Source organism: Orcinus orca, chromosome 8, assembly GCF_937001465.1.
Source record: "Orcinus orca chromosome 8, mOrcOrc1.1, whole genome shotgun sequence".
Classification (NCBI taxonomy): Eukaryota; Metazoa; Chordata; class Mammalia; order Artiodactyla; family Delphinidae; genus Orcinus; species Orcinus orca.
The window spans coordinates 49,518,367-49,530,498 of record NC_064566.1 but is presented as its reverse complement, the minus strand read 5'-3'; the positions used below and the strand labels follow the sequence as shown (position 1 = coordinate 49,530,498).

The window sequence follows — 12,132 nt, the reverse complement described above, 5'->3', positions numbered from 1 at the left end:
ACATCTTTGGGTCTTTGTGCATTCTATTCTTTCCGCCTCTTTCCTGTATTGACTGCCGGGCGAAATCGACTCAGTCTTTCACAATCTGGCGGTGATGGACCACTGCCTCCAATGACACTCGCACGCGCGCACACATGCATGCACACACACCACCTCTGCCATGCACTTGGTAGTCTCCTAGTGCTGTCTAGTGGAAATATATTGTAAGCCACATATGCAACTTAAAACTTCCTAGTGATGACATTTTTTTTTTAAAGTAAAACGAAGGATTTCCCTGGCGGTCCAGTGGTTAGGACTCCACCCTTCCATTGCAGGGGGCACGGGTTCGATCACTGGTTGGGGAACTAAGATCCCACAGCCGTGCAGCAAATAAATAAATAAAAAGAAACAGGTAAAATTTAATTTTAATAATATATTTTACTTAGCCCAACATACGCAAAATATAATCATTCAACTTCAGCATGAATCTGTATAAAATTATTGCTTATAAAAATGAATAGGAGGGGCTTCCCTGGTGGCGCAGTGGTTGAGAGTCCGCCTGGCGAAGCAGGGGACACGGGTTCGTGCCCCGGTCCGGGAAGATCCCACATGCCGCGGAGCGGCTGGGCCCGTGAGCCATGGCCGCTGAGCCTGCGCGTCTGGAGCCTGTGCTCCGCAACAGGAGAGGCCACAACAGTGAGAGGCCCGTGTACCGCAAAAAAACAAAACAAAAAGAATAGGATAGTCTACATTCTTTTTTTGTACTGAGTCTGAAATCTGGTGTATGTTTTACACTTAGAGTACGTTTGAATTTTGACTAGACACATTTCAAATGCTTGATGGTTCATGTAGCTAGTGGGTATGGTGTGGAACAGAATATTAAAGTCTCTATCAGATTCAGGCTGGTAAATGATTGAGTAGATGAATTCATTCTCCATGATCCTTCTGCTCAAGCTTCCCCAGATCCTCCAGGCAGAGTTTGGGTCTCTCTCCTCCCTCCCCACAGCACTTGGGACATACTCCTCTGTGTGGAGACGAGGAAACAAGGAAAGACAAGGGGAAAATCAGATTCCCCTCCGTACTCTAGTGGGAGCACATGGCTGGTGTTTGCCATTTGATGATGAAGAAAGGATTGTGAGTTTCCATTAAAGACAGGGTTCAGTGGAGGACCATATACTAAAATGGCTTCTATGAAGCCATTAAAAATTGTCCCACGAAGTGAGAGAGTGGCATGGACATATATACACTACTAAATGTAAAATAGCTAGTGGGAAGCAGCCGCATAGCACAGGGAGATCAGCTCAGTGCTTTGTGTCCACCTAGAGGGGTGGGATAGGGAGGGTGGGAGGGAGATGCAAGAGGGAGGAGATATGGGGTTATACGTATATGTTTGGCTGATTCACTTTGTTATACAGCAGAAACTAACACACCATTGTAAAGCAATTATACTCCAATAAAGATGTTAAAAAAAAAATTGTGTCCCAGAACAAAGGTTTTTGAACTGTGTTCCTAAAGTTCCCTTCCCAGGACTTGAGGGTGGGAAAATAGTGGGGCTCTGGCCTTCCTTTCCTTCAACTGGAATTGGTTCACTTTTATCTGATTTATATACTAGTGTTCTGGGTAAAAGGCTCTTTAAAAAAAAAAGTTTTCTGCAAAAATATTTGAAAATCATTTTAGAAGCATAGTGGTAAAAATAGGTACGGTAGACCAAAAGGCTGGATTGGTAGTCTGGGGTGACTGCATTTCCTGAGGCCTTGGTCTTGGACATGCCTGACCCTGGTTCAGCTTGCTTAGGTGGAAGAACCTGACTTGGCCTTGAGGATGTCATGGTCTGATGGGATATGGGACTGTTGCATATGAAGCTACTAGCAGAGGAGGAAAGGGCCCTTGGCTGGGCTTCAGAAGACCCAAAGTCTAGTCTTGGCTCAGCCAGACTGGCTTGTGAGACTTTAGACGAGGCCTGGCCTTTCTCTGGGTCTCAGACTCCTCCACCGGAAAGCAAGGAGTTGAACCAGATGATACTTTTGAGCTGTGACCTTCTATGATACACACTTAAAAATAATCATTAAGTAATTAAGGTTTATGCATGTAACATATTGCTCATAGTTCTTTAATACCATTTAGGTCATCTTGCTTTGTGCTCCAGTTAATTGTATCTGTGCCTAATGTCTGCCTTCTCCACTAAGTGTAAGTCATTTGAGGTGGTGTCTGGTTCATCTCTGTGTCCAACCACTGGGCCTGGCACAGGCAGGCCTTCAGTATATTGCAGAATATACTTGCCTGCAGTATATTTGCCTTCAGTATATTAGCAGAATAAAATTGCCTTAATAAAGCACTAATATGTATGGAAGCATCAGAGACCAGGTGACTTGGAGCCACTTTTATGGCACAGGCATAGGAAGGGCCAATAAGGCCAGAGGAGAAGGAGACAGGTAGACAGGTGGGGCTGTCTGCAAAGGCTTCTTGGAGGAAGAAGGTGGTGAGATGAAGAGGGTAGGAAGAGGACACAACTCCAGATGGACTGTTTCTCTCACTTGCTTTCCCTGAATAGGTGAGTTCTTGGCAGTGTACATTTGTGTTCACAAGCAGCTGAGAGAAAAGGTCACTGAGCTAGGACATTTAGAAATGAGAGAATATATGAAAGCACTTGGTAGGGGTAGAATAGAGAGATCAGAGACAGGTTCTGGAGCCAGACGGTCCAGGATTCAAATCCTGGTCGTACCACTTACATTGTGGCTTTTGACAAGTCACATGACCTCTCTTATTCATTCCTTAAACACATATTTATCGAAAACCTCTCGGCCAAGCATAGTGTCACATGCCAATGATGCAGTGGTGAAAACAAAAGCAAGCCCCTATCCTGATGTAACTAGAAAGGGAGATAAATCTTAAACAGGTAATGATACAAAAGTACAGAGTGCTATAAAAGCGTACAACAGAGGCATTTACTTTCATTTTAAAATCAGAATGACAATACTGTGTGCTTTGTGGGATTGCGAGGATTCAGTGAGATAAGCAAGCTGAGTGTCTAGCAGATTGCCCAGGGTACAATTAATAAACATTTATTTCTGCATGTACTCATGTTGTTTTCAAGTTTTTCTCCCTGATAATTCTTCCCTCTTTCTCAAGATCAAATGCTAAAGCTGACTCAGTTCCCCTGAAAGAGCAGGATGAAGACAGAGAGGGGGAGGAGAAAGGCCCTGAATTGATCTCACCCCTGCCCTGGTGTTTTCCAAACGGGTCTTCCCAGCCTGGTCCTCACTGAGCTCCAGCTCCTATGGCTCACCAGTGGCCCACAGGGTTTTCTGCTCAGTCCCAGTCCCAGCCTCTTCAAGCTAACCCTAAATCTGAGTTCTTCTTTTTCTCTCATGTGGCTCCAGGGACTCAGCCGTCTTGGTTCTCCTCTTGATCCCCTGGCCTTCCCTCTTTCAGGCTGCCTGAGCGGAAATACGAGTCTCCTGCTCATTATTCCCCTTATTGCTACTCCCAAAGATAAGCCCAATGTCTCATTTCATGAAATGAGAAGGTGATGGGTAATACAGGAGATAGCAGAAAGAACAAACAGGGGAAGTGACAAATGAAACAAAGTTCTAGAGTCGCATCCTCGGACCAATTGTTCCTGATTCCCCCTGAGGAAATAACTGGATGGAGGGAAGGGGGACCAAGCACATGCCCAATCCTTCTGGAGGGTCCCTCCTCCCAGACAGGCAGAACAGTAGTTGTCCTGTTTGCCTCCAGGACACCTTTGCCTCTTTGAGCTTCTCCAAACTGGGTGGTACCCAGGTCATCTGGCATACTCCCTCTGGGAAATTCCTCTTTCTTCAGCCCTGGTACATTCCAGGAGCAGCTTGGTTTGCCCAGAGTCACACAGCAGAGCCACGATGTGAATCTAGGCAGTATAATTCCAGAACCAGTCCTCCTCCCCCAATCCGTATGCACAGCCTCTCTGACTGTTTTAGGCAGTTACTTGTTCCTCCTCTGTGCTCCTTCACTTGCCCCTGTACCAATTTCTCTCAAGACATTATCAACACGTTCTAATTACTCTTCATCTATACATTTCCCCGAAAAATTGAGCTCTTTGAGGGTAGGAACTGGGTTGTTACAAACAGGGGCTTGGTAGATGTTGAATGAACGAACATTGGCCGTGAGATTCTAGAACTGATTCTGGAAAGGAAGATGATTGTCTTTGTGAAGCTAGCCTGGGAAGAGTTGTTACAAGCCAAGTTTTCTCTCCTCATTCTGTACACAGCCAGACTCTTAGTGATAGCTGTACTTGCCATTTTTGGACACCAGGGAGCACCACTGATAACACAGCCTAAACTTACAGATTCCTAAACTTTTCTGAGCAGGAGATTTCGGACTCTTTTAGTACACTTCTACTGAAGATTCTCTTGAAGATTCTCTCACTTTCCAAATGAAAGCTGTTGGTAATCAGAAACCCTGTGAGAGAAAGGACAGCTAAGCTGCTGTACAGAACACTCATCGTTCATTCGTTTACTCTTACTGAGTACCATCTCTGTACTGGGTACAGTCCTATCTTGGGAGAATACAAAGATAAATGAAAAGGGGCTTCCCTGGTGGCACAGTGGTTGAGAGTCCGCCTGCCGATACAGGGGACACGGGTTCGTGCCCCGGTCCGGGAAGATCCCACATGTTGCGGAGCAGCTGGGCCCGTGAGCCATGGCCGCTGAGCCTGCGCGTCCGGAGCCTGTGCTCCACAACGGGAGAGTCCACAACAGTGAGAGGCCTGTGTACCGCAAAAAATAAATAAATAAATAAATGAAAAGAAGTCCTGGGACTTCTCTGGTGGTCCAGCGGTTAAGACTCCACGCTTCCAATGCAGGGGGTGTGGGTTTGATCCCTGGTTGGGGAACTAAGATTCCACATGATGTGCCATGGGGCCAAAAAATTAAAAAAACAGAAAAAAAAGAAATGAAGTCCTTGATAAACTCAGGAGCTAATGGGGAAGATAAATACTTATTGGATAATCATAATTCAGTTATATAAGTACTCTAAGGTACTTAGAGTAGCAGGAGACTGGAGAGACAGGGTAAGTCAGGGAAGGTGGGAAAAGAAGGGAGGTGACTTTTGAGCTGGCTCTTTTTTTTTTTTTGACTAATCATAACTTTTGGTTCATGCTATGCTGTCATCAGTGATCAAGGTATGGCTGATTTGTATCACTTGAACTGAGACTTGAAGGATAGGGAGGAAATCCCAGAGGAGAAAGAGAACTTGATGTGGTTGCCACTTCTTCTTAGGCTCAGTTTCCTCATCTGTAAAATGAGTATAGTCTCTGACTTATCTAGCAGAGGTTTTGTGAGAGAGAGATAAGATAATAGATGTGAAAGCTCTTGCAAATAGTAGAATAGAGGCATAAGAATTGTTAATCCGGTTTGATTTAACCAACATCTGCAGAATATCTATTAGGAGCAAGGCCCTAAGAGTGATGCAAGGGAGATATTCCTGGCACACGGTAAAGGCTTGGTGTATAGGTTTCAAAAAGACACAGAGATGAAAAAAACAAAACAAAACCAAGCTCTCAATTTCCTCCTGAGACACAATGTGGTGAGGGCTTCTTGCAGAGGCTACACTTACATGAGGACCCAATCTAGGGTCTACTGAGGTGAGAGTCACAGCTTCTGATCCAGGAAGATCCACGAGGTCTCAGGATTTTCCTACCTTATAGAATATTAAAGCTGAACTGGATCAATAATCTGGTCCCTACCCATCCTATAGTTGGGGAGACTGAGATCCAGAGGGGCACTGGCTTTTCTGATGTCACATCATGATCTTGGAGGCAGAGATGAGACAAGAATGTTTCTCCTAATGTCCAGGCCATGGCTTTTGCTTCCAGACACCATTTATTTTTACTTTTATTTTTAACTGTGGTAAAATACACATAATATAAGATTTACATTTTAAGTGTATTAAGTACATTCACATTGTTTTGCAACCAGTTTCCAGAACTCTTTTCATCTTGCAAAATGGAAACCATATCCACTAAACAATTCCCTATCCTCTTCTCCCCCCAGCCCCTGGTGACCACTATCCTGCTTTCTGTCTCTATGAATTTCACTACTCTAGGAACCTTATATAAGTGGAATCATACAGTATTTGTCCTTTTGTGACCAACTTATTTCACTTAGCATAATGTCCTTGAGGTTCATTCATGTGTAGTATGGAGAATTTCCTTCCTTTTAAAGGCCGAATAATATTCCATTGCATATATATATATATATATTTGTCACAGTTTGTTTATATAGTCATCCATCCGTGGACACTTACTTGGGTTGCGTTTGGCTATTGTGAAGAGTGTTGTTATGAATATGGGTGTACAGATATCTCTTTGAGACCCTGCTTTCAATTTTTTTTGGCATACGCCCAGAAGTGGAATTGTTGCAGCATATGGTAATTCTGTTTTTAGTTCCTGGAGACCATTTTAGCCTCACAGGAAATGCAGCAGGCTCTGAGAGTTTCAAGGTCTTGTTGTGAATTGGTAATAGACCCTTGCTTCCTGTCTCCAAGACCCAGGCTCTTTGTACCACATGGGTTTTGCAACCATACCCCCAAAGAACTCACATGGTAGCTAAGAGAAAGATGCACTTGAGTATAAAGGAGGTTGTATTAAGCATGATTTATTTTTCTTTTTTCTTGTGTGTTCTCTTTGACAAATGAGTACACAGGCAGGTGGGTTGGCTTAGGCAGAAATTATAAACTTGTAGTCTGAGTGATCAATTTATGCTATAGATGTAGGGCTATATCATTTTTAAAGGGCTATATCATTTTTTTTTCTGTTTTGATTTTTTTAAATTTATTTTTTTGGCTTCTCTGGTGGCGCAGTGGTTGAGAATCTGCCTGCTAATGCAGGGGACACGGGTTCGAGCCCTGGTCTGGGAGGATCCCACATGCCGCGGAGCAATTAGGCCCGTGAGCTACAACTACTGAGCCTGCGCATCTGGAGCCTGTGCTCCGCAACAAGAGAGGCCGCGATAGTGAGAGGCCTGCGCACCGCGATGAAGAGCGGCCCCTGCTTGCCACAACTAGAGAAAGCCCTCGCACAGAAACGAAGATGTAACACAGCAAAAATAGATAAATTAATTAATAAAAACTCTTACCCCCAACATCAAAAAAAATTTATTTTTAAAATTTAATTTTTGTTTTATATTGGGGTATAGCTGATTTACAATGTTGTGTTAGTTTTAGGTGTACAGCAAAGTGGTTCAGTTATACATATACATATATCCATTATTTTTCAGATTCTTTCCCCATATAGGTTATTACAGAATATTGAGCTCCCTGTGCTATACAGTAGGTCTGTGTTGATAAAGGGGCTACATCATTTAAAAGTCCAGATTCCCATCTTCTCTTAAAGATGATCCAGCAATACTGAGTTCACCTTCTTGCCTGCTTACCAGTGTGCCCCAGTCCCTACCACTCCCTATTACTCGCACCTACTTCTCTCAATAATATTAGCTATTTTCCCATTTTCCATTTGAATTTCAGACTCCTGGTTCCGAGTGTAGGTCTAGTAGAACCTAGATCAGGGGCTCATCTTCTGTTAGGGCCAATTTCCCAGCAACACAGTTGTTACTCAATAAATATTTGCATGATCAAATGAATTAACTCATGTCAACCAGCTTTTATTGAGCACTTACGATGTACAGGGCCTATGGCTGGATGGCCATTTCCCAGAGATGAATAAGGCACAGCCCCTGACCTCTGAAAAGTCACAATCCTATGGGGCGGGGGAAGGCAGATATGAGTATGGTCCAATTGTGGACCTGACGTGGCAGTCAGAGTAGGATTTTCTGAGAAGATCTTGAACTGCATCTGGAAGAATGAGAGGCCAGCCATACGAGGGAGTTGATGGGGAGGCCAGGAGGGGAGACGGTTTCAGGTAGAAGCAACAGCCGATACAAGGGCCGGGAGGTGGCTGATGTTCCATGTGTTTGAGAAACTTAAAGAAGGCCAGTGCGACTGAAGTTTAATAAGAGAGTGGGAAGAGTGGTAGTAGATGACGTCAGACGTGTGTTTTTATATCGACAGCCTAACCCTTAAGCCAGGCAGCTATTGGGCAAATCCGTGTTCCCAGTCTTCAGAAGCCTTGCTCAGAACAGGTAGCTGGCTTAGCACTGTCAGAGTGGGGACGGGGCCTAATCCCTTCCTCTGCCTCAGGTGCCAAGGACAGGGTAGGGCACAGAGCAGGTTTCAGTAAAGATTTGCTGACAGCACACTTGAGAACAGGAAGTGCAGGCTCTGTTGAAGGAGGCCCAGGCTCAACTCCCTCTTTATGGGGGCACTCATTCTCAAGTCGCTAACACCCCCAAGCCACACAGAGAGCTGGGAGAGTGAGATGCAGGGAGGAACCAGCCACAGGCCCTACCCGCAAAAACCTCAGAGGGGAGGGTATTTGGAGGGGGGGTTAGGAAAACGGGCTGTGAGAGTTAAGGGAGGGCATCCGACTTAGCTTGGATGAGGCGGGGAGGGGGCGTCAGGTAGGCAGATGGGGTCATTTAGCCAAGACTTACGGTATGTGTAGGGCAATTTTACCTACAGTGGTTTGGACGCTTCGTGTATTTTCTGGCATCATTTCCTCCGAAACCACTAGCAGGCCCTAATGGGCCTCCCCCGGGGCGGGTCCTAGCTCTATTCCTCAATCCTCTGCAAAGGGGCAGGGCCTCCCAACGAGCTCGGGCCCTGTTCGCAGCGCCCAGATTTGCCCGCCAGGGGCCGCTGCACACGGGTGACGAAGCGCGAGGGTTCCTAAGCTGCAGAGAGGCGGAAGCGGATTGGTTGCAAGGCGCGGCGGGGAGGGCGGAGCCTGGGATACCGGCCTGGAGTGGGGGGCTGGCAATGGGTCCCCCGGCCGAACCGGGCTGGGCAGTTGTCGCCTCAGGCAGCCCCGGGCGGCAGTCGTGGTACCGAGGGTCTTTGCCCTGACCAGCTCTAGAGCTTGGGCGAGTGGAGCAGCACCGAGGCCCGGAGATCGGGCAGGGCAGCTACTGTCATCGTCGCTGCCGCCGCAGGCCTGGGTTACCTGAGCGACTGCGTGTCAGGGGCCCGCCCGCTCGTTCGCGGGCTGTTAGTGCGGGAGGGGCTCTCGTGGGGGAAAGGGAGGCCGGGACCCGACCCTTGGCTGGGGAGAGGGGTCCTGGCGGAGACTAGAGCGGGCCGAGAGCCGGGAGAGCCCTCCGGGGTCTGGGGGTGCCGGGCGGCTGTCTCTAACAGGTTATTCTGGGGTAAGCCGGGCGCTGGGGCGGGCTCGGGCTTCGCTGGGGGCCGGGCGGCGCGGGGCGGGCCTGCGGGAGAGCACGCCCCCGCCCGCCCCGGGCCCGCCCCGCGCCTCCCGCCCGCTCGCCGGGGAGCCTCTGTCCCGGGCCTGGCCCGTGCGCGTCCGCCTGCTGAACCTGGGCACCGCCGGCCTCCTGGGCACGGGACTGGGCGGGAGCACTGACCTCGGCCTAGGAGGCCTGGGATCCCCGAGCCGCCTGCGCCCGCGGGGGCCTGGAAGTCGCACGCCCTTCCCGAACCTGTGCCCCTCGCCGATTCTCGGCGGTGCGAGGCCAGGTGCCCCCCTCTTTCCCTCCCTTCTTTCCCTCCCCCACTCCGGTGCCCGCTGGAGGTCCCGCCCGCCCGCCTCCTCCGGCAGGGGTGTAGCCGGCTGCGGAGCTGACACCGGCTCCGCGGCCACCCTGTCTAAACTCTCCGGAAGCGGCCCGAGCCGACCGGGTACTCAGGCCGTCGCAGCTCCGGCGGACCCACTGTTGGACCCGAGGCGCCGGCCCTCCTCCCGCGCCCAAACTTGGAGCACTTGACCTTTGGCTGTCTGAGGAGGCAGACTCACGGGTGGCTGGACAGCTGCGGCACCTCGAGGGCATCTTGCCTGGGGTTCCAGGACCGTCAGCTGCACTCCCGGGCTCCCAGCTTTGCCTCTGGGATCCTGAGGAGTCTACATCAGGCGCATGTTGACTGAGACCTGGAGTCATGGATGTGTGCGCCCGTCTTGCCCTGTGGCTCCTCTGGGGGCTTCTCCTGCATCACGGCCAGAGCCTCAGCCAAAGCCACAGCGAGAAGACGACGGGAACCGGCTCGGGGGCCAGTTCTGAGGAGTCCACTGTAGCAGGTAAGGCCTTGGCCACGGACAAGAACTGAGTTGCCCAAGTGGGGAAGTCGAACCCTAGGTTTATACACCTGCGATTGATGGCAGACCCACACATGGCACTGCCTGTTCTTAGTAGTCCAAAGAGTTCTTTCCCTTCTAATGTCTTTGTCTCTCTTGAACAACTTTCCTCATCCCTCCTCAGGATATCTTTTGTTGGCAGTGAAAAGAGCTTTGCTTTTGGGGCACCTTGGCCTTTCATATCAGCAAGTCAAGACCCCTTCTCATGACTACTTGTCTGGACTGATGCCCTGGGCAGATGATAAGTCTGTTGCTCTTGGCCAGTTTCAGCACTTGGCAGCACAGGGGAGGCTGAGGCTACTTGGGTTGGGTAGGAAGAGTCAGGACTGGGCCAACTCTATTACTCTCTAACTTAGTGTCGAGGTGTGCCTTTCTATTCCAATGAGCGTGGGGACCCTATTCTCTCCCTTCCCTTAGGTAATCTGCTGTCTTCTAGCTGTGCCCATTTGAAATATCAAGGCAGTTCCTTAGATGGAATCCTATTTACCACCAGGGAGTTAAATGGCCTTTTGTTGACATGGGCATGATGTAATTCCTGGGACCACTTGTTGACTTATTCTGTTTCTTCTGACTGATGAGGGTAGGAATTGTACAATATTTTTGATCTGTCCTGGTTTTTCCTATGCACTTATGGAGGCTTGTCAAACAGTAGGAGCCCTGGTATTGTTGCAGAAGAAAGAGCACTTTTAAAATGCAGTTGTTTTACACAAGGCTTAGAGGTATTCAGTTTTTTATCCCTGTTTCTCTCACCCGGTCACTGTGATCTGCCCAAAGTAGTGAGATGCAGAATGAGGAGAGTTTATAGCTGGGTTCTTTCTACGGCGGGGCAAGCTCAAGTGAGGGGACGCCTCAGTGAATACCTGTTGATACAAGGAGGAAAAGGAAGTGTAAATCATGGTGGCCAGGAAGTTTCATGGATGGATCCAGAGGCTGGCTTTGGTGCTAGACCCTTTCTTAGGAAACCCCCTTTTAAATTCCTTGACTGGGCTGGGTGTGACTGCAGGTACCCCAAGGGTTGGCTTCCAAGTGAGGCCAGGGTTGCCCTATGTACAAGCATGGCACCTAGGCTGTTGCTTTGAAGATAGGTCCTTCTTGCATATTAATCCTGTTTCTCCATACAGTGTCTCCTTGGCCCCTGAACCCTAGCTCAAAGCTTGGCTCTCATTGGGCTATGAAGGCAGATGTAGGTCAAACTGTGCAGAAGACCTGAGGAGCATCTCTGCTGTCCCAGTGACATCCCTGTTTGTAACTGATAATATGTCCTTTTTTCACCCTAAAATATGAGTGCCTGACATAAAATGAATTTTCTTTGGTGGGGGAGGAAGTGTTCTTTATTTTAGACACAGTGCTAAAAGAGATGAAGTTTTGAATTTAGGCATTAGCTAGCTGTCAGGAAGATTTGTGTGTTTGTACATGCCATAGGTAAGAGGCACTCCAGCATCCCTCGTAAGCAGCCCCTGGCTTGAGCTTATGGAGACAGCCCTCCACACAACATATTTTAGAGGCTTGGCTGTGTTGATTATACTACTTAGGCTTCTCTTTTGGTCTTTTCTTCCTCTCAGTTCAGAAATTAGTTTCTATTGTCACAGTAATATTGAAGCCCAGGGAGGAAATCTCAGAGACCCTAGGTGCTGGGAATGACTATAGTTTGTGGTAACCTGGAGGCCCCAGCACTGTTGTTCTGGTAGGTTATCACCTTGGGCCTGTCTGGGACTTTGACTCAGATAAGAACTCATTTTTGCAAAGAGGTGGACTGGGCTCATGGACGGGGCGCTTCTAAAGGATTTGGTGAGGAGCTGTCTACACAGCCAGGAACTCTTGTAGCCTTTCCAGTCCCTCTGTATCCTCAGAACACAGGAGTTTTACTTACCCTTAAAGCTTCCACTTTTCTAAATCAGATTCAACATATCTAGTCAATTTGTATGTTCTGTAAAGTTTGTATTTTACACAGCTGTTTTTCCCATAGTCTCGCA

The 12,132-nt window shown here is 48.2% G+C and overlaps 2 protein-coding genes across 7 annotated transcripts in view; both read left to right on the top strand.

Moving 5' to 3' along the window:
- The first annotated feature begins 7,993 nt into the window (after positions 1 to 7,993).
- LOC117196556 (myosin heavy chain IB) lies at positions 7,994 to 9,794 on the top strand. The gene is made up of 2 exons (XM_049713830.1): positions 7,994 to 8,053; positions 9,066 to 9,794. Exons 1-2 carry the CDS (start codon positions 7,994 to 7,996, stop codon positions 9,792 to 9,794), a joined length of 789 nt encoding a protein of 262 aa, XP_049569787.1.
- The window catches only part of STIM1 (stromal interaction molecule 1), a 198,575-nt gene continuing 195,784 nt past the window's right edge, over positions 9,342 to 12,132 (top strand). For 3 of the 6 annotated variants that reach the window (XM_004279730.3, XM_033405567.2, XM_033405561.2), the window contains exon 1: positions 9,342 to 10,102. In XM_004279730.3, the coding sequence (XP_004279778.1) occupies positions 9,964 to 10,102 (139 nt within the window). In that variant the 5' untranslated portion in view covers positions 9,342 to 9,963. The remainder of the gene's footprint in view (positions 10,103 to 12,132) is intronic. The other 3 variants (XM_033405563.2, XM_033405564.2, XM_033405566.2) reach the window with 2 other exon arrangements.

Coding starts and splice junctions, on each gene's coding strand:
- LOC117196556 (XM_049713830.1), top strand. CDS start 7,994: ATGACGTCAGACGTGTGTTTTTATATCGACAGCCTAACCCTTAAGCCA. Junction 8,054..9,065: donor TTAAGCCAGGCAGCTATTGG/GCAAATCCGTGT, acceptor GCGGGCTGTTAG/TGCGGGAGGGGCTCTCGTGG.